The following is a 25,847-nucleotide window of genomic DNA, read 5'->3' on the forward strand; positions in this document are numbered from 1 at the left end:
GAAGACATGGTATACACACCTAAGGATTCCCCGTCATCACAAAATTCTTAAGTACGACATTAAACATAAAGCATACATGCATACCCACAGAACTTTATTTTTTTGAATAATTGACAGCCCCACCCATACAAAGATCATAATTCAGAAGAATAATCTGATAAACATATTTAGTTCCATGCACCCCGTGTTAAAACTGGCCAATTGACCCTACCGTACAATAAACCTGATAAACAATACTTAGAACTGGTAACAAGGCTGCCAAAGAGCACATCTGTACGAGACACGTGAATGCAAAACTTCAGCACGAATGCATAAAGAACTGAAATCATGAATTTGGTAATATACGGTAATTAATATGCTCAAAGAGCGATGGAACATCCCCCTTACATTATTGTGCTTTGCATGCATGTAAAATTTCAGGTCAGTACAAACAATACTTTTTAAGGTACTAACCTTAATATCCTGGTAAACATTAATTTTAATACACATGCAATACACAGAAATTCACTGATTTACGGTACCTTTTATATACACACTCAAGCAACCATTGACTACCCCCCTTCTGCTATTGTGCTCTACATGTGCGCAAACCCCGAGCTCAACACACGCCGTACGTTTTGGAGAAACCACCCCTAACACTTTCTTTAACATCGATTCTTATACACAATACATCAGGAATTCAGTAATTTACGGTACTTTATAGCATCCGTAACATTTTGTTTAACATTGCTTTCTCTATTACTGGGTGCATACGTTCAGGGTAAGACATAAGCCTTGCCTGTACTTTATACAGGTGAGCTAAAAATGGCGACAAAGTGATGCAAAAGGACTTTCTCTAATGTCCTTTGTTCTAACGTTGTATCTCTAAATTAGAGTATTCTGCTGTTGTCGAGTCACAGCAATGAACAAAATTCTATCCCAGTAATCTGTGCCACCTCAATCTCCCGAGGCAGGTACGAAAGTACCTGTGCATGTATGTATGCTTGGGGTTTAACATCGTACCTAACTTTTCAGTCATATGACGACAAGGAGTTATTAGATGAGTGCATATATTGTGTCTTCTTGTGACCACACTCACGCTGCCAAAGTGCTTGCACTACTGAAGTGTCATGCTGAAGACACCAGACATGACACCATACCCAGTCATGTTTTCTTGTTCTAATCTCAGTGCTGAGCACCAAACGTGACAGGAACAAGTACCATTTTCAAAAATGGTGTGACCCAACCTGGGTATGATCCCGTGATTTCTCAACTTTGAGGCCGACGCGCTAACCATTAGGCCATCAAAGCGGTCTCTTTTTCTACAAGACACGGACACAAACATGTAGTGTAACATTTAAGGCTTGTTTTTTTGAAAGGCACTGATAATACTTTATACAATTTAATCTAAAAACAACTTTATAAAAGAATTAACAAATATAATATCCCGATTTTTCACAAAAGAAAATTTTATTTCATAGTTCATGATACAGCGTAGTGACATTTAAATTCTTTCAAAGTAGTTAAATAACATAGCTGTGGTAATTCTCTCATCCAAATCATACAAAGAGAACTTATCCTATCATGACTTTCATATATATATTTTTTTTCATCATTATTTTAGTTTATGTGCATACAGTACATGTAATGGTAGATATTCAATATAATTCAAAGTTGACTTTCAAAGTTCACATTCATGGTTAAACATAGTTTACTGAAGAGTGTCACAACTTTGAAACATGTCATGTTGAGTATGTTTAAATCAAAACAATAACACAGTGCAGAACATAAAACTATAACATTGTGCAGAACATAAAAGCAACACTGTTGCAAAAAGGGCAATAATTTAATTAAAGGGCATGGTTAATGGAATTTATGTATACAGCAAAACAACACTTTAACTTTTTCTTTAACTTTTAAAGAAAAAGCAATTTAATATGCCATTTGTACTTTTGTGTCAGTTCATCATCCAAGCTTAAGTCTTGTACAATACGGTTTCACCGCTCTGATATCAGTTTTTGGAGACTTCATTCAGCATGTGCTATTTAAGTCTTCTGATGTCCATTAACACAGCACAAACACTGATATCTCTTTACTTGACAAGCATTGTGACTACCTCGTAAACAACGTTCTCTTCTTTTATAAAATGCTTTCCTACAGTAAACTGAAAGTGAAAGCAAATTCAGTATCCCACTTCTGACACCAAATTGACCCTTTCTTGGTCAAATGCCTTCTGCATGCAAACAAATTGTACAAATTACACATCAGACTGTTTATAACCTATGTGAAGCTTCCCCTGAGATGATCTATCCAAATAACTTCTACATTGAAAACGAAAAACAAAGACAAGTACCAGTAACAAAATCTTATTCTTATTTTTCACTCCTTTTGTCACTCCAACATACAAGTGAAACTGAAAAGCGAATCAGATGAACAAAAGTTATGGCAAGGAAGTTTTCCTCTTGAAAACTATATAAGTACAATGGATACAGAAAATGCATCACACATCTGGGTCACATACAAGTTTCATTTCTACCCTAAGATGCCAAACATGTGGACAATCCCTGATACCATGGCAACTACCATGGCAACTACCATGCAAATTTGCACTAATGCAATGTCCATAGTCAGAATTCATCTGTAATCTATGATCACAGGTGCTGCTGGCATCAACTGGCTGTGCGACAAAGGTAATATTACATGATCTCAAATTCACAACTACAGAAGTTCAGTGCTCCGCTGAAATAAATAACATGACAGGTCAAAAGTTTTGATCAATTCTCTTTGATCACATATATTCTATCTTCACTCATGCGGCATTTGTGTTTTCTCGACTTGTAGACCTGACTACACATCCAGCACTGGCAATCCGTGTGTGTCTGTCGACTCTCCAGAAGCTTAATTTTCCTTCAATGCCTTCTATCCCCCACCCTTCCACTCAAAAACATAAAATCCGAAGCAACACAAAATCACAAAGCTGCATTGCAGGCGAGTCCATTTTAATGATATCAAGCAATTTTCCTTAAATATGTTGTTCTGTGTTATTGCCAGCACTACAACACAATGTTATATATTTTCAGAACTCTTTGTTGACAGTTTGAAGTAAACCGCATCTTGTTGTTGACAGTTGAAGTAAACCGCATCTTGTTGTTGATAGTTTGAAGTAAACCGCATCTTTTTGTTGTTATTGTTAAACTGATCAGACCAAACACACAGCCATAATCAGTACAACAGAAAAGTCTCAGACATTCAAACATTCCCTTCATTACACATGCACAAATGACTGTCTAAACCCACCAATCATCATGAGCTATCCTGCAGTCCCGTTGCGAAGCGTTTGGTCCACATACGAGCGACTCTGTCGTGCTCGCTGCGGTTCTGCTGGTACTGAGAGGCGATACTGCCCACCAGGGGGTCAGCGGGGTTACAGTCTGTTAAGAGCGAGCAGATGGAGAGAAGGACCTTGGAGACGGTCAGAGCTGGACTCCAGTTGTCCTTGAGAATGTCCAGACAGATGTTTCCCTGACTGTTGATGTTACAGTGGTAGATCCTTGTGCGGAATGTCACCTGACAACATAAGACAATCATTATAATTATGAAAAACATTAAGTCAAAACACATTGACATAATCTCCTTATCTCCTACGTCTGACACCAAACCATGGGCTTCCTTGTGAAAATACGAAATATCAATCAACAAAACTGAGGTTAACACTGGAGATATGCAATGTCACAATCAAAGTGCAACTGAGATATGCATTTTGGCAAAACAACAACTGACGTATAAACTAGCATTGTACATGATTTGGATACTGATTTAATTCATTTGCCTTAAACAGTGCTTGCACATTTCCATCATCACTGAAAACTATTGACTGCTTTTCCTTGCATGAATCCGTCCATATTTCCTACTAAACACTGTCTAAGTTATTTGGTGGTTTCTGAAGAACATTGTTTTGGAAATGGTACACAAATGTTTTGACAACTACATTGGAAAATGTGATCTCTTTACTCGTTAACAAATGGGCTGGACAAACAAATTCCCAACACTGACTTCATGCAGAAGAATGTTTGTAAATATTGCCCGGACAGAGCAGCTGTAATTAATGAAAAAGTGTGTTACATTCAGACTATTTAAGAAAACAGAAAATAACTACTCTCCAGGTGGTACATCTTATCTGGAATTGTTTATTTATTTATTTGATTTATTTGATTGGTGTTTTACGCCGTACTCAAGAATATTTCACTTATACGACGGCGGCCAGCATTATGGTGAGTGGAAACCGGGCAGAGCCCGGCGGAAACCCATGACCATCCGCAGGTTGCTGACAGACCTTCCCACTTACAGCCGGAGAGGAAGCCAGCATGAGCTGGACTTGAACTCACAGCGACCGCATTGGTGAGAGGCTCCTGGGTCATTACGCTGCGCTAGCGCGCTAACCGACTGAGCCACGGAGGCCCCATCTGGAATTGTAATTGTACTAAAACCAAAGTGTTTTCCTGTCACGCCAACAGGAAAAGAGGGTTACTTTCAATTTTCACATTGTAAAATATCCTTTAAATACTTTAATAGAAATATACCAGAGGGTCCTGCACATGGTATGTACATACCCTTGAAGTTTCTCATGCTTTCCAATGGGTACAATTCCCTTGTATGTAGGTATGGACACATCCAGATGTTGCATCCAGAATGTTTGGCACTCTATTTCATGACTGTGTCTAATTCTGATTAACACAGGGCTAGAGGTGGGTGTATTCATCCTATAGAATATGACTGACACGTTGGACATATGAACAGTTGCAATTAAGGCGCAACTGAGATAAGTATTTTGATTCACAACAACTTAATGTGTACCTTTTTATCTTCAACAAAGCAGCTTTATGAGAAGTTGGTGTCTCTGTCTGTCAAAGTTTTTAGATCCAACCTTTTCAACGACCATTCACTTTAACAGGGACCTTCATGCAACACAACACAGATGTTTTGCAAGTTGCACTCATTTTCACATATTCCACAGCCTACCTTTGGGGGTTTGAATGGATAATCTGCAGAAAAATGGATATCAAGGAAGAAGACCCCGCCCTCGTACACTGAGCCGGTTGGCCCAAGGATGGTTGACGCCCACTCATACAAGTTGTCTCCCTTTGGGCCTGCACTGTAAAACACAACAGGCAAAAAAAAAAAACCCATTAAATATGCAGTGATTTTTCTCAACAATGTGTGATAGGCTGACAACACAGAGATTTCAACCAACAGCCTTTTGAGAAAGGATATTAATCCACTGTTGCATATATAAAAAAATATTTAGAACTTCTAGGAAGTTTTAAAATAACAGAATTTTTCTTATACAGTTGTCAGAAGTATTTGATGATGACAGTTTGGTTTGTTTTGCTTTTTGACTGAATTTCACATCTGCAAGCCTTCATAGTCAAAGTTGACTAAATACCACAGGTCCGATGTGAAAAATATATGTTGCTATGGTAATTGCAGGGAACTTAGCCTACAATCACCCCAGGCCAACCTGTAGGGGAACCCATGACACCGACACTGGATGAACTTGCTGTTCTACCCAGTAACACATAGAAAAGAGAAAATGGTAGTACCAGTCCTGGCACTGGGTGAATTTGACATTCTACCCAGGAATATTCTGAAAGGAGAAAAGTATACATTTAAAATGGGAGGGGCAGAGGGTCTGACCAGTTAGAATAAAACCCTAACTGAGATAAACTGACAAGAGGGCATATTTCACAGGTTAGGTGTGACCATTTGCCAGCTATCACACTGTCGTCACTGCTCTGGCTTTATCTTCTATGCTGTACATCATTCATTATGTTCCATGCCGTATAATTTTGGTCTGACAATGTTCGTTTCTATGTATCCATATACATATGTACACATGTGGGCTTGATATGTCACAATTTCTCATTTTTACTCTTTTCTGAAATTGATTAAATTGCACCTCAGGTCATCTGGCGTTAAAGAGTTTCAGGTAACCTACAGGCTACTGTTAGAGGCTACTGCTCTAATGGTTGCTAGAAAAATTCAAGTATTCTAATTCTTCAACTCTTTTCACATGTTCGCAAGACTTTTATTCAAGCATATTCTGAAGGAATTATGCTTTGTAGATTGATAAAAAAAAATTCTGTGAAGCCCTAAAACTGGCAAATCCTACCAATGTCGTTTTGTCTTCAAAATCAAATTAAAAATGTGCATACTTGCACTGCAAACTTGCTCTATCATATGAGAAGATTAAGGTTAAAAATAATTGGCAATGTCTGGTGTATCGGTAGCTATCCTGGCTGTCTTCTAGTGGTTTCCTTCCTTTAACAGCTAAGTTAGCCTGTTGTAAGATTCCTAGCTATTTTCTAGTGGTTTGCTTCCTTTTACAACTAAGTTGGCCTGTGATCAGATAACTGGCTATCTTCTTGTGGTATGCTTCCTTTTACAGTTAAGTTAGCCTGTGGTCAGATTCCTGGCTATTTTCTAGTGGTTTCCTTCCTTTAACAACTAAGTTAGCCTGTGGTCAGATTCCTGGCTATTTTCTAGTGGTTTGCTTCCATTTACAGTTAAGTTAGCCTGTGGTCAGATTCCTGGCTATCTTCTAGTGGTTTGCTTCCATTTACAGCTAAGTTAGCCTGTGGTCAGATTCCTGGCTATCTTCTAGTGGTTTGCTTCCATTTACAGTTAAGTTAGCCTGTGGTCAGATTCCTGGCTATCTTCTAGTGGTTTCCTTCCTTTTACAGCTAAGTTAGCCTGTGGTCAGATAACTGGCTATCTTCTAGTGGTTTCCTTCCATTTACAGTTAAGTTAGCCTGTGGTCAGATAACTGGCTATCTTCTAGTGGTTTGCTTCCATTTACAGTTAAGTTAGCCTGTGGTCAGATTCCTGGCTATTTTCTAGTGGTTTGCTTGCCTTTACAGCTAAGTTAGCCTGTGGTCAGATTCCTGGCTATTTTCTAGTGGTTTCCTTCCATTTACAGTTAAGTTAGCCTGTGGTCAGATTCCTGGCTATTTTCTAGTGGTTTGCTTCCATTTACAGCTAAGTTAGCCTGTGGTCAGATTCCTGGCTATTTTCTAGTGGTTTCCTTCCATTTACAGCTAAGTTAGCCTGTGGTCAGATTCCTGGCTATTTTCTAGTGGTTTACTTCCATTTACAGTTAAGTTAGCCTGTAATTCCTGGCCATCTTCTTGTGGTATGCTTCCTTTTACAGTTACAGTAATCTGACTAGTGCCTGTGGTCAGATTTCCGGCATGTAGTCATACATGAAGTTCTCATGACTTACATTTGGTAGCAAGGCTGCCAAAGAGCTCACCTGTAGCAAGACTACCAATGAGCTTATCTGTAGCAAGGCTGCCAAAGAGCTCACCTGTAGCAAGACTACCAAAGAGCTCACTTGTAGCAAGGTTGCCAAAGAGCTCACCTGTAGCAAGACTACCAAAGAGCTCACCTGTAGCAAGGCTGCCAAAGAGCTCACCTGTAGCAAGGCTGCCAAAGAGCTCACCTGTAGCAAGGCTAGCAAAGAGCTCACCTGTATCAAGGCTAGAAAAGAGCTCACCTGTAGCATGTCTACCAAAGAGTAGCAAGGTTAGCAGAGAGCTCACCTGTAGCAAGGCTATCAAAGAGCTCACCTGTAGCAAAGCTACCAAAGTGTTCACTTGTAGCAAGACTACCAAAGAGCTCACCTGTAGCAAGGCTACCAAAGAGCTCACTTGTAGCAAAGCTACCAAAGAGTTCACTTGTAGCAAAGCTACCAAAGAGTTCACTTGTAGCAAGACTACCAAAGAGCTCACTTGTAGCAAGGTTGCCAAAGAGCTCACCTGTAGCAAGGCTACCAAAGAGCTCACCTGTAGCAAGGCTACCAAAGAGCTCACCTGTAGCAAGACTACCAAAGAGCTCACCTGTAGCAAAGCTACCAAAGTGTTCACTTGTAGCAAGACTACCAAAGAGCTCACCTGTAGGAGAAACATGACTGCAAACCTTCAGCTCATATCATATCAAGTACTGAAATCATGAATTTGGTCATTTACAGCCATTAATATGCACACAGAGCATCAGTGATGGAACATTCTCCTTGTGTCACTGCGCTTTATATACATATAAACCTTCAGATGTGCTGTGCTTTTTGAGAAACCACCCCTAACATTTTGTTTAACATTGACCCTAATACACAACACACTAAGTCAGGAATTCAATAATTTACAGTATTTAATACGTACACATAGGAATATCCCCCTCGTCCTATTGTGCTCTACTTGTGTGCAAACCCAGAGCTCAATACCTGCGGTACTTTTTATGATAACACCCCTAACATTTTGTTTCACAATGCTTTCTTTATTATTGGATTCCACCATTCAAGGTACGACATAAGCTATACCTGTACTTTGTACAGCCCAGCCGAGATAATAAATAAATGATAGCAACGCAAATTTTCCCTGTCATCTAATACCCGTACCTGTATCAGGCAGACATGGCCTGAGAAAAAAACAAAGACAGTATTATACACAAAACAAGCCCACTGTCACACACGCATGACAATATTAATCTACTTAAACACAAATGAAGTCATAAAATCATTACTGTGGGTATAACATCAATCATACCTGGTGTGCTTTTTGTGCTAATTTCATGATGCTAACGAGGAAGTCTTAATTATACCAGTAGCCATCACCTTTTATATATCAACCTTTCGCATTATATTCACAAGTTTATCACCATCTCCCAGTTCTTTTTTTCTGTCACCTATCTGCGATAAAACAAACCTTATAGTTGGAAGGTGGGTGGGTGGTTTTGGGATGGGTTGGGGGGAGGGGGGTGTATTCCCTAGGGATCACTTTACAATTAAATTCAATGTTTATTTCACCTGGTGAATAAATAAAATGACAATGAATCCCCCATTATTATAGTTTAATGTATTCGTCCACAAGTACAGTAAATCACGACTTCTTTCATGCAATTTTTCACCTACTACTCACCCTGCTTACTTGAAATTATATGTCATTTCTCACAAACACATCTGATTGGTCAGTGAATAATTCCATGAAATCTCAGACTATTTACTGCAACAGACAGTTATTATTCACTGTTATGGATAGGTGTTATTCACTGCAACAGACAGTTATTATTCACTGTAACAGACAGGTGTTATTCACCTGGGTGACACAATGTTCTATTCTATCTAAACAGAATATTTCACCAGAAAAATTTCTCGTGAATTTGTGTTTTTATTTATATTATATATTTATATATTTTATTTCTTGTGTTTTTAATCTCTAAATAAGTTAGAGAAGGTAAAATATAATCACTGTTATGGATAGGTGTTATTCACTGCAACAGACAGTTATTATTCACTGTAACAGACAGGTGTTATTCACCTGGGTGACACAATGTTCTATTCTATCTAAACAGAATATTTCACCAGAAAAATTTCTCGTGAATTTGTGTTTTTATTTCTATTATATATTTATATATTTTACTTCTTGTGTTTTTGATCTCTAAATAAGTTAGAGAAGGTAAAATATAATCAGATTTACTTCATTCATTCTGTTTATGGGATGAATCATTCATGTCACCTAACAAACTTTGCTTAAATGTGGCTTTATTTACTTTGTCTATTTAATATTTAACTTTATATGATCACAGCCAGCATCATGGTGGAAGAAAACCGAGCAAAGTCCGAGAGACCATTCGCAGTAAATATGGCTTTATTTATTTATTTCATTAGTGTTTTACGTCTTACTCAACAATATTTTACTTACATGACGACGGTGCGATGAAACCTGGAAATCTGGCTTTAAGACATACATGCACCCAATGCAAATAACAGGTATATGTAAATTACATGTCCCACTTTGACAGATAAACCTGACGGCCTCTCACCTCTTTAAGTGTGAACATTTACCCGAGGCTGTGCATGTTAATGTATGCAGAGGCTCACGCAGGTGCTTAAGTACATGACAACTGACGCTGTAACACTGGATTCAAGGCGTACATTCAATTTTCAAGATGGAGTAAAGAATGTAAGCTTGTTCTAAACTCGTTGGAACATCTAACCTCACTGCTTCCTCTAACGAGTAAAATCAACTGTATGTACCTGTATGTATGCCTGGGGTTTTATGTTTATTAGGTGTGTGTACGTACATTCTGTCTGCTTGTGGGAGGGCGAGTTCACGCAGTCAAAGTGCTGCCGCCACTAAAGCACTATGCTAAAGGCACTAGACATGTCAGTCACCTCACTCAGTCACATTATACTCACACCGGGACAACCAGTCACGTTTCCGTGCTCTAACATCTCACTGCTGAGTGCCAAGCCAGGTAACAGCAGGTACCATTTCCAAGTCTTTGGTATGACCTGACAGGGGTTTGATGCCGAGGTCTCCCAACTATAAGTCAACTGTAACCCTAAAGTTTATAACCCAAATTTTGTTCAAGTATATTTCAAACCAAATTTATCAATAGTACAACGCATTGTTTATAGAATGTGAAACATACCCACAGGAACTTAACTCTTCCAAATCCAGAAGGCAACTAGTCTGGTTGAGGGCGGGGACTACAGGCCTTATGATCAATACAGGCAGATTCACCCATACTTCAAAGGAGCAAGGATTGTGTGAAGCGTACTCAGATAAATGTGGGTGAAACTCAGTTTCCTTTCGATATGCGGTGTTCTTTCTATGAGGATGTATACGTCCAGATCTTATACCACCTAAATTCCTGGGGAGAAACGTCTATGTTCCGGTTCACAGCTCTGATGGCCACAAAGCACTCTACTGTGGTACAAAGCCTTGCCAAATATTGTATTTTAGCTAAGCAAAGAAGAGAACAGTTGTAAGCTAGCTATCAACTTTTTCTCTTCTGTAACACAAAGTCTGCACTGAATTGTTACATATTGTAATTGATTACATGTCATTACTGCCTGTGCTTGTATGCATGTGTTCAGGGCTACAGCCTCATACACAGATCTAGTTTTACATATTTCACACAAAGCATCACATTATTAAATGCTATGTATAAATGAACCTTGATGGAAACAAAATTAAAATCCTTGAACACAACAAAGAAATTAGGTATTTATCAGACTGCAGTTATGCATGAGTGAATGATGCTATCAGGTACCGTATACCCTAAAGCCGAGTTTATACACCGACACCAACTGAATAAATGATGTCTTAAATGAGTCAAAAGATCAAGTCACAACAGACTCTTTCAGTCATAATGAAATGTTGATACACCTATAATCATAAAAGAACTATTCCCAGGACAAAACACTATTTGCTGAGTAACTGATCAGCAGTGATGAGAACTCCTTTTATTGCTGAGCCAGCAATGGCCATGTATTATACATCATTCACAGCTTATTTATGAGATAACTGTTGTCACATATATTTTAAAGCACAAATTCACAAGCCATACACAAGGGCAAAATATAAAGTCACATTATACTGATGTGACAGGGCTTACCAGATGGAGATTTGAATCAGTGATCTCTAGGCGATACTGGTAATAACAAAAATGTATTTTTTTGAGCAAAATTATTTGTGTATAACTGTTACCGCTTCCAGACTACAAGTGCGGCTCGTTACCTGGACTTCTTAACGGACATGACCGTGGGAGCCAGGTGGTCATTGTACTTAAAGCCTCACCCTAGCAGATTTGTCTCAGTTCACCCACCTGAGTGTGATTAACAGGTTGCTGCCTGAGCTCAGGTATTCTGAAATGTTACCACGCACTCAGTCAGCTTCTTACGCATATACAATATCAGACAGGTAATTAATCGTGGTGTTGTGGACAAGGTGGACAATGACAACACCAAACGTTAAAGTACAGACTATTCTTATACAAAGACATATTAAAGTATTTAATTTAATTAACTGAATACTTGCATGGTTTGATTGTGGTTAATGAAAACTTAATTCTACTGTTTAATTACCAGTCAGTGAATACTCTCTTATTCTCAGCTGTAAATAATCAGCTGTAACAAAAATCAGAACTGGTGCACCCTACAATCAAAAGAAATCTTCTAAAAAGTTTAAGGATTTGAAACATCCTACCACCAAATCTGTGAAAAAGCTCATCAAGATGGCCATCAAAACAGAGCAAGACTCAAGATGGCCATCAAAACAGAGCAAGACTCAAGATGGCCATCAAAACAGAGCATGACTCAAGATGGCCACCAAAACAGAGCAAGACTCAAGATGGCCAAAAAAAAAAAAGAGTAAGACTCATCAAGACAGCCATTAAAACACAGCAAGTCTCATCAAGGCTGTCATCAAACCAGAGCAAGACTCAAGATGGTCATCAAACCAGAGCAAGACTCAAGATGGCCATGAAAGCAGAGCAACACTCAAGATGGCCATTAAAACAGAGCAAGTCTAATCAAGTCTGCCATCAAACCAGAGCAAGACTCAAGATGGCCACCAAAACAGGGTAAGACTCAAGATGGCCACCACAACAGAGCAAGACTCAAGATGGCCACCAAAACAGGGCAAGACTCAAGATGGCCACCAAAACAGAGCAAGACTCCTCAAGACATCCATTAAAACAGGCAAGACTCATCAAGGCCGCCATCAAACCAGAGCAAGACTCAAGTTGGCCACCAAAACCGAGCAAGACTGGAAATAAACATGATTCTGACCCAAAGAGGAGCCAAGAACTTAGTAAAACGGATCAGGGAGATGAAAATGTTTATTTCAACATGTCATGTTCTAACGAAATTTTATATATTGCTCACTTTACAAAGCTGGAAAGGTGTGCTATGCATGTTAAAAAAGTAGGATCTTACGAAGTAAATAATGTAAACTCTGGAAACTGGGCATTTCATTTTTCTCCAAAAAAGCAACAAAAAGAATAATTTTCTCTGATAGTGCTGGATCACGCTAAACAAAGAATTCTTTACAGATGTCTTAATGTACACATAATTAATTACACAGTACCATGACATTAACGGCAATGTGGGGTCACAAAGTTTTGTCTAGGTAGGTCTCAAACATTTCAAGCAGGCAACCCTTTCTGTTAAGCATGTAAAAGAGTGTTATATAAGAGCTAACTATTTCTGGACTGGAGGAAACTTCCCCTTGGTCTAATGGACCCCAACAGAGAGATTGCTGGTTCAAATGCCTAGCTGGTAAGTCCAGTCACTATAAAACTAACATGGGAATTGGAGTGGCCTGAACCACATTCATTGTTTACCATAATACATTAGGAATGAATACAATGCGTAACAATAACACTGGTTATACCAACAACAGGGTCAATCAAATCTCCATAGGATGCTGACGAACATCCAGATGGAGTGCACACAGTTCAAAACACTGCTTTACTACACAGCCTTATCAAGAAAATAGTTAAAAGTATTTATCATAGACTGTAATGATACAATTAGACCGTGTTTACTAAATTTTTACTTAGGATATATCAAAATGATGCTCAGTGTGGTGTCAGGGAGATACAAAGGGGTCTGGGTTATACAATGGGGTCTGAGAGGTACAATGGGGTCTGAGAGGTACAATGGGGTCTGGGAGGTACAATGGGGTCTCAGAGGTTCAATGTGATCCAGAAGGTACAGTGGGGTCTGGGAGGTACAATGGGATCCAAGAGGTACAGTGGGGTCTGGAGGTACAATGGGATCCAGGAGGTACACTGGGGTCTGGGATGTACAATGGGATCCAGGAGGTACAGTGGGGTATGGGAGGTACAATGGGATCCAGGAGGTACAGTGGGGTCTGGGAGGTACAATGAGATCCAGGAGGTACAATGGGATCCAGGAGGTACAGTGGCGTCTGGGAGGTACAATGAGATCCAGGGGGTACAGTGGCATCTGGAGGTGCAATTGGATCCAGCAGGTACAATGAGGTCTGGGAGGTACAATGGGATCCAGGAGGTATAGTGGGGTCTGGGTGGTACAATGGGATCCAGGAGGTACACTGGGGTATGGGAGGTACAATGGGATCCAGGAGGTACAGTGGGGTCTGGGGGGTACAATGGGATCTGGGAGGTACAATGGGATCCAGGAGGTACAATGGGATCTGGGACTGGGAGATACAATGGGACCCCGAAGCTACATGTAGATAATATGGGTTCAGGGAGGTAGTGTGGGGTCACAGAAGTACAATGAGGTCAGGGAAGTACAACGGGTGAGTGAGTGAGTGCTTGGGGTTTAACGTCGTACTCAACAATTTTTCAGTAGGAATCCATAGGGTGCATGTACTTGTAATGTGCCTCCTTGTTGCAGGACGGATTTCCACCGCTCTTTTATTTAGTGCTGCTTCACTGAGATGACTTACCGAAGGCAAGTAAGCCGCCCCGCCATTATACTGATACGGGTCAACCAGTCATTGCACTATCCCCTTCATGCTGAACGCCAAGCGAGGAAGTTACAACTTCCTCTTTTAAAGTCTTAGGTGTGACTCGATCAAGGATTGATCCTGGATCTACCGGTCCCGAGGAAAGTACAATGGGGTCAGGGAGCTACCACAAGGGGTCAGGGAGCTACCACAAGGTCAAAGAGGTACAAAGGAGTAGCCAGCTGGATGTTGAGGTAAAATTGGCAGCAGTACATACCTGCAGTTTGGTGGGGGGTCAAGCGTGATTTCTGTTAGTTCCTTCTGAATCCTATATGAAAAAGAAAATAAAAAACATATGTAAATCATTTTTTTTCTCAAATCACCTCCTGTAACCCTGGTTAAATGCTGTGTGTTAGGTTTCATGCAGGGAGCTGCAATGAAAGGCGAACTGAAGAACACACTTTTAACTGTTTTTTTATTTCATTGGAATTCTACAGTGACAGCCATACTCAAGAATATTTCACTTATACAACGGTGGCGAGCATTATGGTGGGAGGAAACCAGCAGAGCATTGGGGAGACCCACGACCATCCGCAAGTAGAGAGATGAATCAAAGTTCTTGATTAACTCTTCTTCCTGTGCTAATTTAATCGACATCAAAGCAGACTCATGAATGAACTGTGACAGGAGGTGGTACAAAAGTTTCTTAAGGGTCTAAAAGTGCCCCAAAATCATTATCATAACAAAGACAACACTCAAACATCTGTCCACCACACCCACTACCCACACCCAGCCTGGTATATGGGTGGCTGCAATCTCTCCCTAACCCTCCTCCCACCCTCACCCTATATGCATAAGAAAAATCGTCTACATATAAGAAAATGTCTACATATAAGAAAATGTCTACATATAAGAAAATCGTCTACATATAAGAAAACCTCCTATGCATAAGAAAACTACTTATGCATATATTTTATTTATTTTGTTTATTTCATTCGTGTTTTATGCCATACTCAAGAATATTTCACTTATGCGACGGCGGCCAGCATTATGGTGGGAGGAAACCAGGCAGAATCCGGGGAAAACCCACGACCATTCACAGGTTGCTGCCAGACCTTCCCACTTATGGCCAGAGAGGAAGCCAGCATGAGCTGGACTCATAGCAACCGCATTGGTGAGAGGCTTCTAGGTCATTACACTGCGTTGATGCCCTAACCAGCTGAACCACGGAGACCCCATTCCTATGCATATACAAAAACTCTCTATGCATAAGAAAATCATCTATGCAATCATCTTTGCAATCATCTTTGCAATCATCTATGCAATCATCTATGCAATCATCTATTCATAAGTATGCATTCGTATACCAGCCATCAACCAATAAGGGCGCTCCAGGTCAATAATCGCATCTAAGCACAAGAAAACACTGGTGAGACAGACATAGGAGGCAAACAACTCACAAAGTACACTGTATTCTTGGTTCCACACATACAAGAGATCATGTGATGTGATGTGAATGGTGACAAGGTCTGGACACAATATACAGCTCTTTACAGGTTGTGTTTCCTATTTCACAGAAAGCCTGAGGTTCAGCCTGTTCTGTATCAGCCTGTGGCTTCCATATAAGAATTGTGGATGGACATTCGCGCTATTCGAGACCGTGGACATCTGGGCATTTGCCAATTTATTCACGCCTACATGACACAGAGATAAAAATATTGTCTAAACAACACCTGTACGAGTGAATGCAAACACAAACCTCTGCTTGATAGCCTTGTAACTGCAAAACTAGATAACCGGCCTTCACAGTCACATAAGTAGTAGATTGCTCTGTTGTTTAACCTGCTATAATCACCGGTTGTGATCATTCGTAGTTCTGTGAATATCGTCTACTCTTGTTCATTTCCCTGCATCTTTCCCTTGTGAAGTGAAGTATCGAGATGTATATTTTCCAATTATATGGGTAGTCATTTTAAGTATTAAAACCAGATCTGATGTGTGCGAAGGAAAGGAGGTCCTAACAGATGTAATTATGCATTCTAATTAATTCTATTAAATATTAATCATAACCACAGAGATCTTCGAAGCTAAAAAGCCTGCTCACACAAATATGAGTTTTCACTGTTTTTTTGGCATATCCCAACCCTATCACAAAAAAACACAATCAGTATGTACAAGAAAATATTTTTTTTTGTTTTAAAGACTAGTTTTAAAGAGATTAGCAGATAAAAATAACCGAGAAAAATAATAATAACAAAATTCTGTCAAGATTCAAAAAAAAACTTGGGAATAGGGCCCTTCCTAGAGGGTCTGTTGGGTCAGACGTATTGTTAAGGATGACCTTGAGTTTACACAATACTAAGTTTTTTGCTTGGATCGCTCCTTGTGCCCTACAGCAAATTTTTTAATGTTTGGCAGCAATCCTGTAGTCAAAGAATAGTAACAATTCTGAGGGGCAATAAAACAGAGCAGTATACACTCAAAAAAATATCATCTGTTAACACGAACACAGACTTATCTGACTGGGGGTACGGCCATTTTCCCCCACAGACATATTCTCTCCACTGACATTTTCCCCTCCTGGACATTTTCTCCTCCCTATTTGTGAATATATCTGATAAAATCTTCAGTGGTCCATCCTCCATTATCCATAGAGTGGATCTTAATTATTAGAACATTTAACACATTTACAAACTGGAAAGTTTTGGCAAAATTGCAGCAGTCTTTTCCAAGCTTGGCGTTCAATTTACTCAAAAGTTCACAAGACAATCAGTCGCTACAACCTAGGCCTTATATGGGAAAAGGACAGAAGACAAAATAAACGGAAAGTTTATTCATGATAAATAGATGTTTTATTATTTGCAACAACAGGCAGGAAATTATTGTCTCTGAACGGTAAACCGGCAATGCAAATAAAATGACTGTAGCCAGTATATACTGTTTTGACCCCCTGACAGACTACAGAGGCCTTAAAATCTTCCCCATATGAAGACAAATACCTGAATTTTGTGAAAACGTAAAAAAAAAACATTGCTTATGTTGACCTCCTGGGCTATTCATTACAAGACACCTAACTCAGAAGATAATATTTATATTTTCCACTGATCATATATACACGTAGATATATAGCGAGGTGAAAATGTCCAGGGGGGTGAATGTCCTGGGGGGGTGCGTGGGGGGGGGATGTCCGGAGGGGGGGAATGTCCGGAGGGGGGAAAATGTACTACATTCACCTGACCGAGTCTAGAATGTATTCTCCATAACATAATAGTAGCTTGAATTCAACATAATATCTTGTTAGTTTTTTAACACAATCTTTAACTATGTTGAATTAATACAGTAGGGGGGGCCTCCGTGGCTCAGTCGGTTAGCGCGCTAGCGCAGCGTAGTGACCCAGGAGTCTCTCACCAATGCGGTCGCTGTGAGTTCAAGACCAGCTCATGCTGGCTTCCTCTCCGGCCGTACGTGGGAAGGTCTGCCAGCAAAAAGCGGATGGTCGTGGGTTTCCGCCGGGCTCTGCCCGGTTTCCGCCCACCATAATGCTGGCCACCGTCGTATAAGTGAAATATTCTTGAGTACGGTGCAAAACACCAATCAAAAAAAAAAAAAAAAAAAAAATACAGTAGGTTTACTCTATTTAAAAGAATATATTTTAACAGATTTATTTTTTTTTTCAGTGTAGTTATACAGTGCAGCACTGATGTGAACTCCTAATATGCACACAGCCAGTGTTCGTGCTGACTTTATGAAATCTGCCACACTTGTATAATAAAACTTAATTCAATTCATTTCAACAAACCAAGGCATATGCTTCTCACAACCTGAACTGAGGTATGTGTAAATACTGCTTGATGTCTACATGTATAGGTCTACATTCAACTAGGTTTATCTTCTATATAAGTCCTACCCTCTGGCAGCCAACCAGTTCCTCATATAAAAGTTATACATGCTATAAGTACAATATATGTGTACATCTTTACATCAAGTATATTTCAAAATTAGTCACAAAAAAAAAAAAAACACAGCAACAATTAGACTTTTTTTCCTAACTTTCACAACGTTTGAGTGTATTTTTTGTATACATTGTACTATATCTCGCCGTTATTTGATTTGCGTAACTATTGTAGAGTTTAAACTAAATACTTTCTTTTTTACTTATGGTATAGCAATAAAATATACTTGACAGCATATATACGTCTCACGCTGAGCGGTACTATATGCACGATCAGATACAGTTGTCAATCGTTTTTTTTTTGTTTTTTTTCCGATCGACTTTACGGAGTAATAATTAGCTAACACGTCTCCAGAGAACATCAGACAATGTTTACCTGCCACTAAAAGACCCACGAGCCTCCCAAGATCAGAGAAAAATTGATCCGATTGGAACCGTATTAAAAAGAAAGACTGCATCGTGAACGAGGCTTGAACGACAAGCCAGTTCAGCTGGACTGCGGCTGCATTCAACATGGCGTGGGGGAATCGGAGCCGTATGCACAAACGCCAGTATCATGTGTTGTGATTTTTTCCAAAACCCAGCCGCACAGGCACAAAAGGCTTACAGCATCAGAAACCTTAGCAGACGAGGATTTTAAATATGTGCATATTGTCCGCAGATTTTTTGCGCCCGCTGAGCAAAAGCCCTTCAAAGCTTATATGCAAATGAGCTAGGTTTAGCTGGTTCCCGACAGCGCCGGGCTTCAGCCTGGCTCGAGTGTCTCTAAAGTACACAGTGGGAGCTTTTCTAGCCGCTGACACAAAACAGTCGATTGAATCGCGTTTATCCTCATTATACTTCAAGCATTACACACTAAAGCTTACCCGATGAGGTGTTTTACTTTGTCATGGTATATAATTCGTGAAGTAAAAACAATGGTTACGGGGGGATGATATAAAAAGCCAATTCGCTATTTATGACCGCCGATATAAAATAATAGGCCCTATTACGCAGTGTACAAAGGCAGTGTTAAAATCCTTATCGAATTGCCGGCAGCATAAATACAACACAACGTCAGCTATAGACACTGACTAGTGATTACCCACGATAAGCAGAAGCACAAATGATTTGTAGACCTCACTTGTTATTGCCAACTATACACAATAAATACAATGTCGAACACTGTATACAGACTTATTCTACTTCACATGCAGAGAGGACATGAATTACTTTATAACACAATGAACAATGTATTGTGTAACCTTCTTGTCATTCATAAAAGTCTGTAATACAAAAAAAAAAATAACTGAATTATTTATTTATCTAAATAGTCATCTAAATTTAAAACCATTCTAAAATTACTTGACTTAAAAAGGCCTACACCTGGCTAAAATAAATGAATAAAATATGTAATGTTTTATACCTACCTATAATAAGGTGATAATGCCTGATTGGGGGTTAATTTTGCTAATTATTAATTAAACCAAACTGTTAATTATAAACAGGTGCCATCAGGAATGGTCAGGTTGATGAGGCACATGCATACCTCCCACCCCCTACAGCCCAACCCCAGAGTGTTTATTTATTTATCGCATTATTGAATGACATATACTCCAGAATCTCCCCATGAAATATGGGTTCATTTGTTGTGAATGTTGGCCGTGGTCTTGGGGGGGGGGGGGGGGGGGGTTATGAATTGGGTGGTACATCCATGCTCCAGACTTCACCCCCACCTCCCTCCCTCTGTTTTGCATCACCAGTATACCAGGTGTTCTGGACCCTACAGGCAGATGGCTGATCTTCTCTGACCTGCATGACTGCATGCATGGAGCTTAAACGTACATGGCGGTGGGTAGGATTTTTTGAGTGTGTGCATTGGGGAGGGGGGAGGGGGGAGGGGGATGCAAAAGGTTTCAGGGGTAACAGTATATTCAAACCACAGCCTGTTATCTGCTAATATACAGTAGGGTGTCCAATAAGAAATATGTACATGCTGGTGAAGTTTCACCTGATAATACTACTGTTATACTCACATTCAGCTAAATTACACAAGAAGAAGGCTGAATGTAAGTAGACATAAAATAACTTATGTACATATGTATACCTGAGGTTTAATGTCATATTTAACAATTTTTTAGTCATATAACTAGCAGGAGTCATAAGGTGTGTGTACATATTGAGTGTCTTGTAGCAGGGCGAGTCCATGTCGCTAAAGTGCTGCCGCCACTGAAGTGTCATGCCAAAGACAACAGAAACAACCCCCCACCCAGTCACATTATACTGACAGCAAGCCAACTAGCCCTACTCCCTGATCTAACCTCTCAGTGCTTTCCATTAGGTATTTTCATTTACTTCACTGTTTTGGTCCCGTCAGCATGAGACTTCAAATGGGAATACTCATTTGCAACAAAGAATTTCAATGAAACGGATACTTATTTCATCTAAAATTTGGGACACCTGATCTGCTCATTTTAGCCAATAAAAATGTGATTATAGCAGGAATACTGAGTTTCTTTTTTCTCGCATGATTAGACCATCTAATGAACAACATACTCATATCTTTACATTTCCAAAAGACTGGTAAAGAAATGTAACATTCTACCTTCAACACTACTAATATCTATCTCAAATTTTAGAAGAATTACGATACTTAATTTAGCCAGATTTCTGGCCATGGGTTAAGTCATATACACATCAAGTGAAAATTAGCACCCAGCCCCTGTGTACTGCAACATTTTTGGTACAAAAAATGCCGTCCATCTGAAATGTGGAAGCGATTTATTCACAACTCTCTGAATCAGGACAGTATGACATAAGGCTGACCTAAACACATTAGGCACACCCATCTAGGCATATAGATCACACAGACACTCTTCACGTATTAATCTCTGATTAAGTACAACTTTTTCTCCAAAAATGATTTTCTGCCAGAGACAAAAACGTAAGATTTACGCCCTAATTTCTTCCCAAGCCACAGTTCTTTCACTGGGAGGTTGAAGTCTTCCTTGTTTGCTAACTCCCTTCTCGGACGTTTATTACCAAAAAAAAGAGATTCTTTAACGAACTGATGTCACTCTACCTTGTGACAGCAACCAAAACCCTTTGATTTTACGAACCATTGGCTTAGTTAATGGAACATGTAAGGACCAAGTTGTACTGAAAATGTTACTGAACTTACTGTAAACCAGCCTCAATAACACTGAGTATAAATCAATAATTTCTTTAACAGAATTGATTTAAGTTTCAGTCTCGGGTTATCACACATCGCATCTTTCGTGCCTGAAGATTACAACCTACAATGTGTTGATATGGCGTGCTTGGATAACACGGCATAATTTGACAAACAGCCTTCTAGTAATTTATTTATTCGTTCGGAGTAACTAATATATAATAATGGTTATGTTGTTAACATCTAGAAAGTAACCGATTCATTTATTCACTGTGCCACAATTTGAAAGAGTACTTGGGGTTTACCAATGTAGTTAACAATTTTTCAGTCACATCAAAGGGGTCTTTAGAGTGCATGTAATGTTGTTGCAGGATGGATTTCCAACGCTCTTCTTGTCTATTGCTGAGACGACTTACCGAAGACAAATAAGCCACACTGCCTAAGCCATTATATTGATATGGGGTCAGCCTCTCGCTGCACTATCCCCTTCATACTGAAGGCCCAGCGAGGAAGCTACAACTTCCTCTTTTAAGGTCTTAGGTGTGACCTGAACCAGCACTGAACCTAGATCTACCCTCCCCGAAAGCGAACACTCTACCACCTGAGCTATCGGCGGGCCGATCAAATATAAAAGAGGAAATTACAGTGCAACATATGCACATTTTCAAGTTCAATTTGGAGACAAAAGTACATGGGCTGGTTCGGCCAGTTTCAGGCCTTCACAAAAAGTAACTTTATCAGACTACACATAATAATTCCTTCCGAATATGCTTGAATAAACACCTTTCAAACATGCCAACAAAGGATGAAGAACTTTATAAGTCCATACTCAAGCTGTTTTCACTTTAACTACTGTGGATAAATGAATGATATAAGTTCATACTCAAGAATTCTTAACATATATAATGGTGGTCAGTTTTGTGGGAGGAGAAAACCTTGATGGCCTGGATAAAACCACTGACATTTGGCAAGTTACTGACCAACATTCCCTAGATATGATGTACAGATATCCATGCCACACTGGTGAAAGAACATAAAGACTGCCCAAATGGACCGCTTATTGCTAGCAAGGCCTCATGGACAATGGGAGAGACACATACTAAAAAAAAAAAAATAAATAAATAAATAAATAAATAAATAAATTCTCTACCATGAAGAAAACCCTTAATCTGCGTAATGTGGCAGTTCAGAACAAAGTGTTCCCTGATTAATCTCTTTTCCCGAAACTGAAACTTAAAACATCAACATGTACTCCTGCGTATCAAATAAAAGTTCCCAAGGACCCCGCTTCAGTCTCATTTCTCAAAGTCTACTGCAGTAAAAAGATGGCAGTGTTCGAGTGATTGAGAAGCAAGTCTTTTGCATACAGCTAGGGCAAGCAAGATGCAGGTTCAAACCTGGCATTGGGCAGGGAATTGCTGGATTCCCCAATTTTCACTGTTAGCGAGGCCTTGGTGAGAATAATTGGTTAACAATGCTCATTTGGCTGTCTCCCCAGAGTCTAACATTTGTTATTTATTTATTTCCCTGATTGGTGTTTCATGCCGTACTCAAGAACATTTCACTAATACAATGACAGCCAGCATTATGGTGGGAGGAAACCAGGTAGAGCCCAGGAAAAACCCATGCTGACAGACCTACCCAATCAAGGCTGGACAGGGAGCCAGCACGAGTCCAACATTTGCTATCCACTATAATGGTGTGCCAATCATACCATGTTTGTGAGGAAGTTTGTTAGTAACTTGCCTATTCGATGGTTTACCTCAGGCACTCGGATTTGCTCCACTTCTAACCCTGACCACCATTGTAGTATTGTACAGAGTGAAAGATTTTGGGGAAATTACATTGAACAGCCATCAATGTCTGTTAGTACCCATAATACACTAAAACCAAATATAAAAACTGAAGTATTAAATGCCACACTATGAAAATACCAATCAAAGAACTGTCATACAGTTGACCTTTGTTACTAAATTCCTGATCAGTTTAAACTTAAATCCATAATTACAAATGAATGTAATCTACATTGGAAGAACCAAGTAAAGGCTCTTATGTTTGAGAATTCTCTTGTTTATATCCTATTATATTATATTAAACTGTGCATTTATCTATGTGCCTTTACTTGGTCCTTGCAATGTAGATTACATTCAATGGTAAATACGGATTTAAGTTTAAACTAAGCAGGAAACAGGAACAAAGGTCAAATGTATAACAGTTCTTCTAATCGTCATAGTATCTCTCTCACACTCACCCCCACCCCCACCCACCTCACCTCTCCACCTCCACATTACATAATTAACTCGCCTTATTTTGAAACAGCAGGTTGACATCCATGAAGGTGCCAAAATTTCTTACAGCGAACCACAATCACACCTGATAACCCACCTTCTCAAACTGGTTGTCATCGCCCGGGCGTTTTTAGCGGAATTGGGCGCTGGAGACTTTGTGAGGGTAACTGTTGGGTTAGTCGCTGAGGAGGAGGCGGAGTTACCATCACTACCCATTTCCCAGGCATCTGACCGCGCCGCCATCCCATTGGTCACTGAAGACGGCATACGGCGACTGGTGTTTTCTCGGAAATGATGGGGCTGGGCTGAATTCACTCTGTCTTCAGAGTTGTCGTTGCTTGCAGTGTTGTTGGCAGCACGGCTGCGTCTTGGACCCCGCGGTCCGGCACCACGACTTCTGCCTGACCCACGCGCCCCAGGCGTGGAGGTGTTAGTGCTGGAAGCAGGCTGGGGTGTACTTGACGTAGCACTCATTCTGAATACTCTCTCAATTTTTCCAGAACTTTGGACCCTCAACTTTTCTATGCTATAAACTTTTGCACACCAGTAATCCAATATTCCACAAGCCCACACACAGGCAATTTTCTAGACCATCAACTCTGTAATCAAAATTCACAGTTCTGCTCCTTTTTAAATTTCAGCTGACGGTTTTATCACATTGGTAATCACTTTATCAACTGATAATTTCCTATTCCATAATTTCACATTCCATTAACTCCAGTGGTTTGAATTGTTGTCACGAACGTAACTCCAGGAAACTGAACTAGTACTGATGTAACACAGGATGCCAGTAAATCCACAAGACTGTATACCATGGAAATGTTTGTAATCAAGAAACAGTCACAGGTTTCAGTTACTCACATGGAACATTTTACATCATAGAAACCTAAATCACATTCAATATTTTTTTTCATGCTAGTAGCTTTGTGATGACTGTTGTACCTTCAAACTTCGAACTCCAGCAAACTGTATGCCAGCAACTTTGCAACTCTGCCACTTTGTACTATAGTATTGAGGTATTCAGCGACTTTGTACTTGGTCTCTTTGTACTTCAGCAACTTTGTACACTGCTGCTTTGTTCAACAGCAAGGTGGTTTTCAGTAAATTTTCACTTCCCAACTTTGTACAGTGCACTGTTTTAGAACAGCAAATGGAACTTTTCCTTTCTGCTATGAATGTATTTCTCAACATAAATAATACAGATTCAGCAAAGCACAGCACGGAAGCACCCGACACCATTAGTAACACCTATACATGGGATAGGATTGGCTATTGTTTAGGAAATGAGTAATCATCACTCAAATAACCGTCATGTTGAAAGATAAACAGACGGGCCGGGTTTGCCTGTGACGCTTACATATAACACTGCTTTAGTACTAGCCGGTCACACAACAACAAGGGCTCGTTCAGGCTTTCGTGTTATACCACACACAAACAGCTCCCCTCGCCTCAACCACCAGGGTTTTGTGCAAATGTTCGATTAAAACTACATCCAACGGTAGTAGATTTTCGGTTGGAGTGGCCAGAGGGCGGATTACGGGCGAGATTTACCCGTGGGTGGGAGATTACTCTTTCTTTTTCCCTCTCTCTAGCCCTCACTCTCCGTACGGCCTGTCCTTCAGTCCTTCCCCTAGCGGTGTGCTCCGCCAAGCTGGTTAGGCCTTCGCCAGGCTCGCCCTCCGCTCCTAACTTCCTAGTAAAATCTGCCTACCTCCTCACAGACGAATCCAGAGGTACCCAAGGCTTCCAAGGAGGCTGTAGTCTCACCCCCACGGACCTTACCTCATGTGTGCAACCCCTATAACTAAGCGATGCGTAAGTTCTAAACCATTCTCTGGTATAAACGGCACAAGCCCGAATGACCGGACGTCTCGCGCTACGGCTACAAGCTCCCGACAAACATCGGCGGGTCACGTGACCTAATGTCAACCCCTCCGCGAACTGGAAGTAGACACATGTGCACTTAGGCCTGATGAACACAGCTGATCTTCGGAAACTGTATAGTATATGATCAGGCTCTTTTATTCAATGAGCTACGGTGTCTGGGTAAACATATGTACGGGGACTTTATATTTAACGAGCACTTCCTGGAATTTGGGAATCTTGATTGATAGATTTATCCATGTATTAAGAGGATCGATATCAGAGAGTTAGTAAGCTCTGGCATGTGTTGTAACTTATTTAGATATGATTAAATGCCT

General features: G+C 40.0%; 1 protein-coding gene across 1 annotated transcript; it reads right to left on the reverse strand.

The window, feature by feature from the left end:
• Positions 1-1,432: 1,432 nt before the first annotated feature.
• Positions 1,433-25,477, reverse strand: LOC135464967 (ubiquitin-conjugating enzyme E2 E1-like). The gene is made up of 4 exons (XM_064742552.1): positions 23,744-25,477; positions 14,533-14,583; positions 4,999-5,131; positions 1,433-3,546 (listed from the first exon to the last, which is right to left on the reverse strand). Exons 1-4 carry the CDS (start codon positions 24,118-24,120, stop codon positions 3,283-3,285), a joined length of 825 nt encoding a protein of 274 aa, XP_064598622.1. The 5' UTR covers positions 24,121-25,477; the 3' UTR covers positions 1,433-3,282.
• Positions 25,478-25,847: the final 370 nt, after the last annotated feature.

Source organism: Liolophura sinensis, chromosome 4, assembly GCF_032854445.1.
Source record: "Liolophura sinensis isolate JHLJ2023 chromosome 4, CUHK_Ljap_v2, whole genome shotgun sequence".
NCBI classification, from domain to species: domain Eukaryota; kingdom Metazoa; phylum Mollusca; class Polyplacophora; order Chitonida; family Chitonidae; genus Liolophura; species Liolophura sinensis.

What these genes read in the sequence shown, in the direction of transcription:
- LOC135464967 (XM_064742552.1), bottom strand. Translation starts at nt 24,120, where the DNA reads ATGAGTGCTACGTCAAGTACACCCCAGCCTGCTTCCAGCACTAACACC. An exon ending in GACCCCCCACCAAACTGCAG is followed by an intron (nt 5,132 to 14,532) that starts GTATGTACTGCT and finishes TGTGTTTTACAG; the next exon opens with TGCAGGCCCAAAGGGAGACA. An exon ending in ATCCATTCAAACCCCCAAAG is followed by an intron (nt 3,547 to 4,998) that starts GTAGGCTGTGGA and finishes TTATGTTGTCAG; the next exon opens with GTGACATTCCGCACAAGGAT.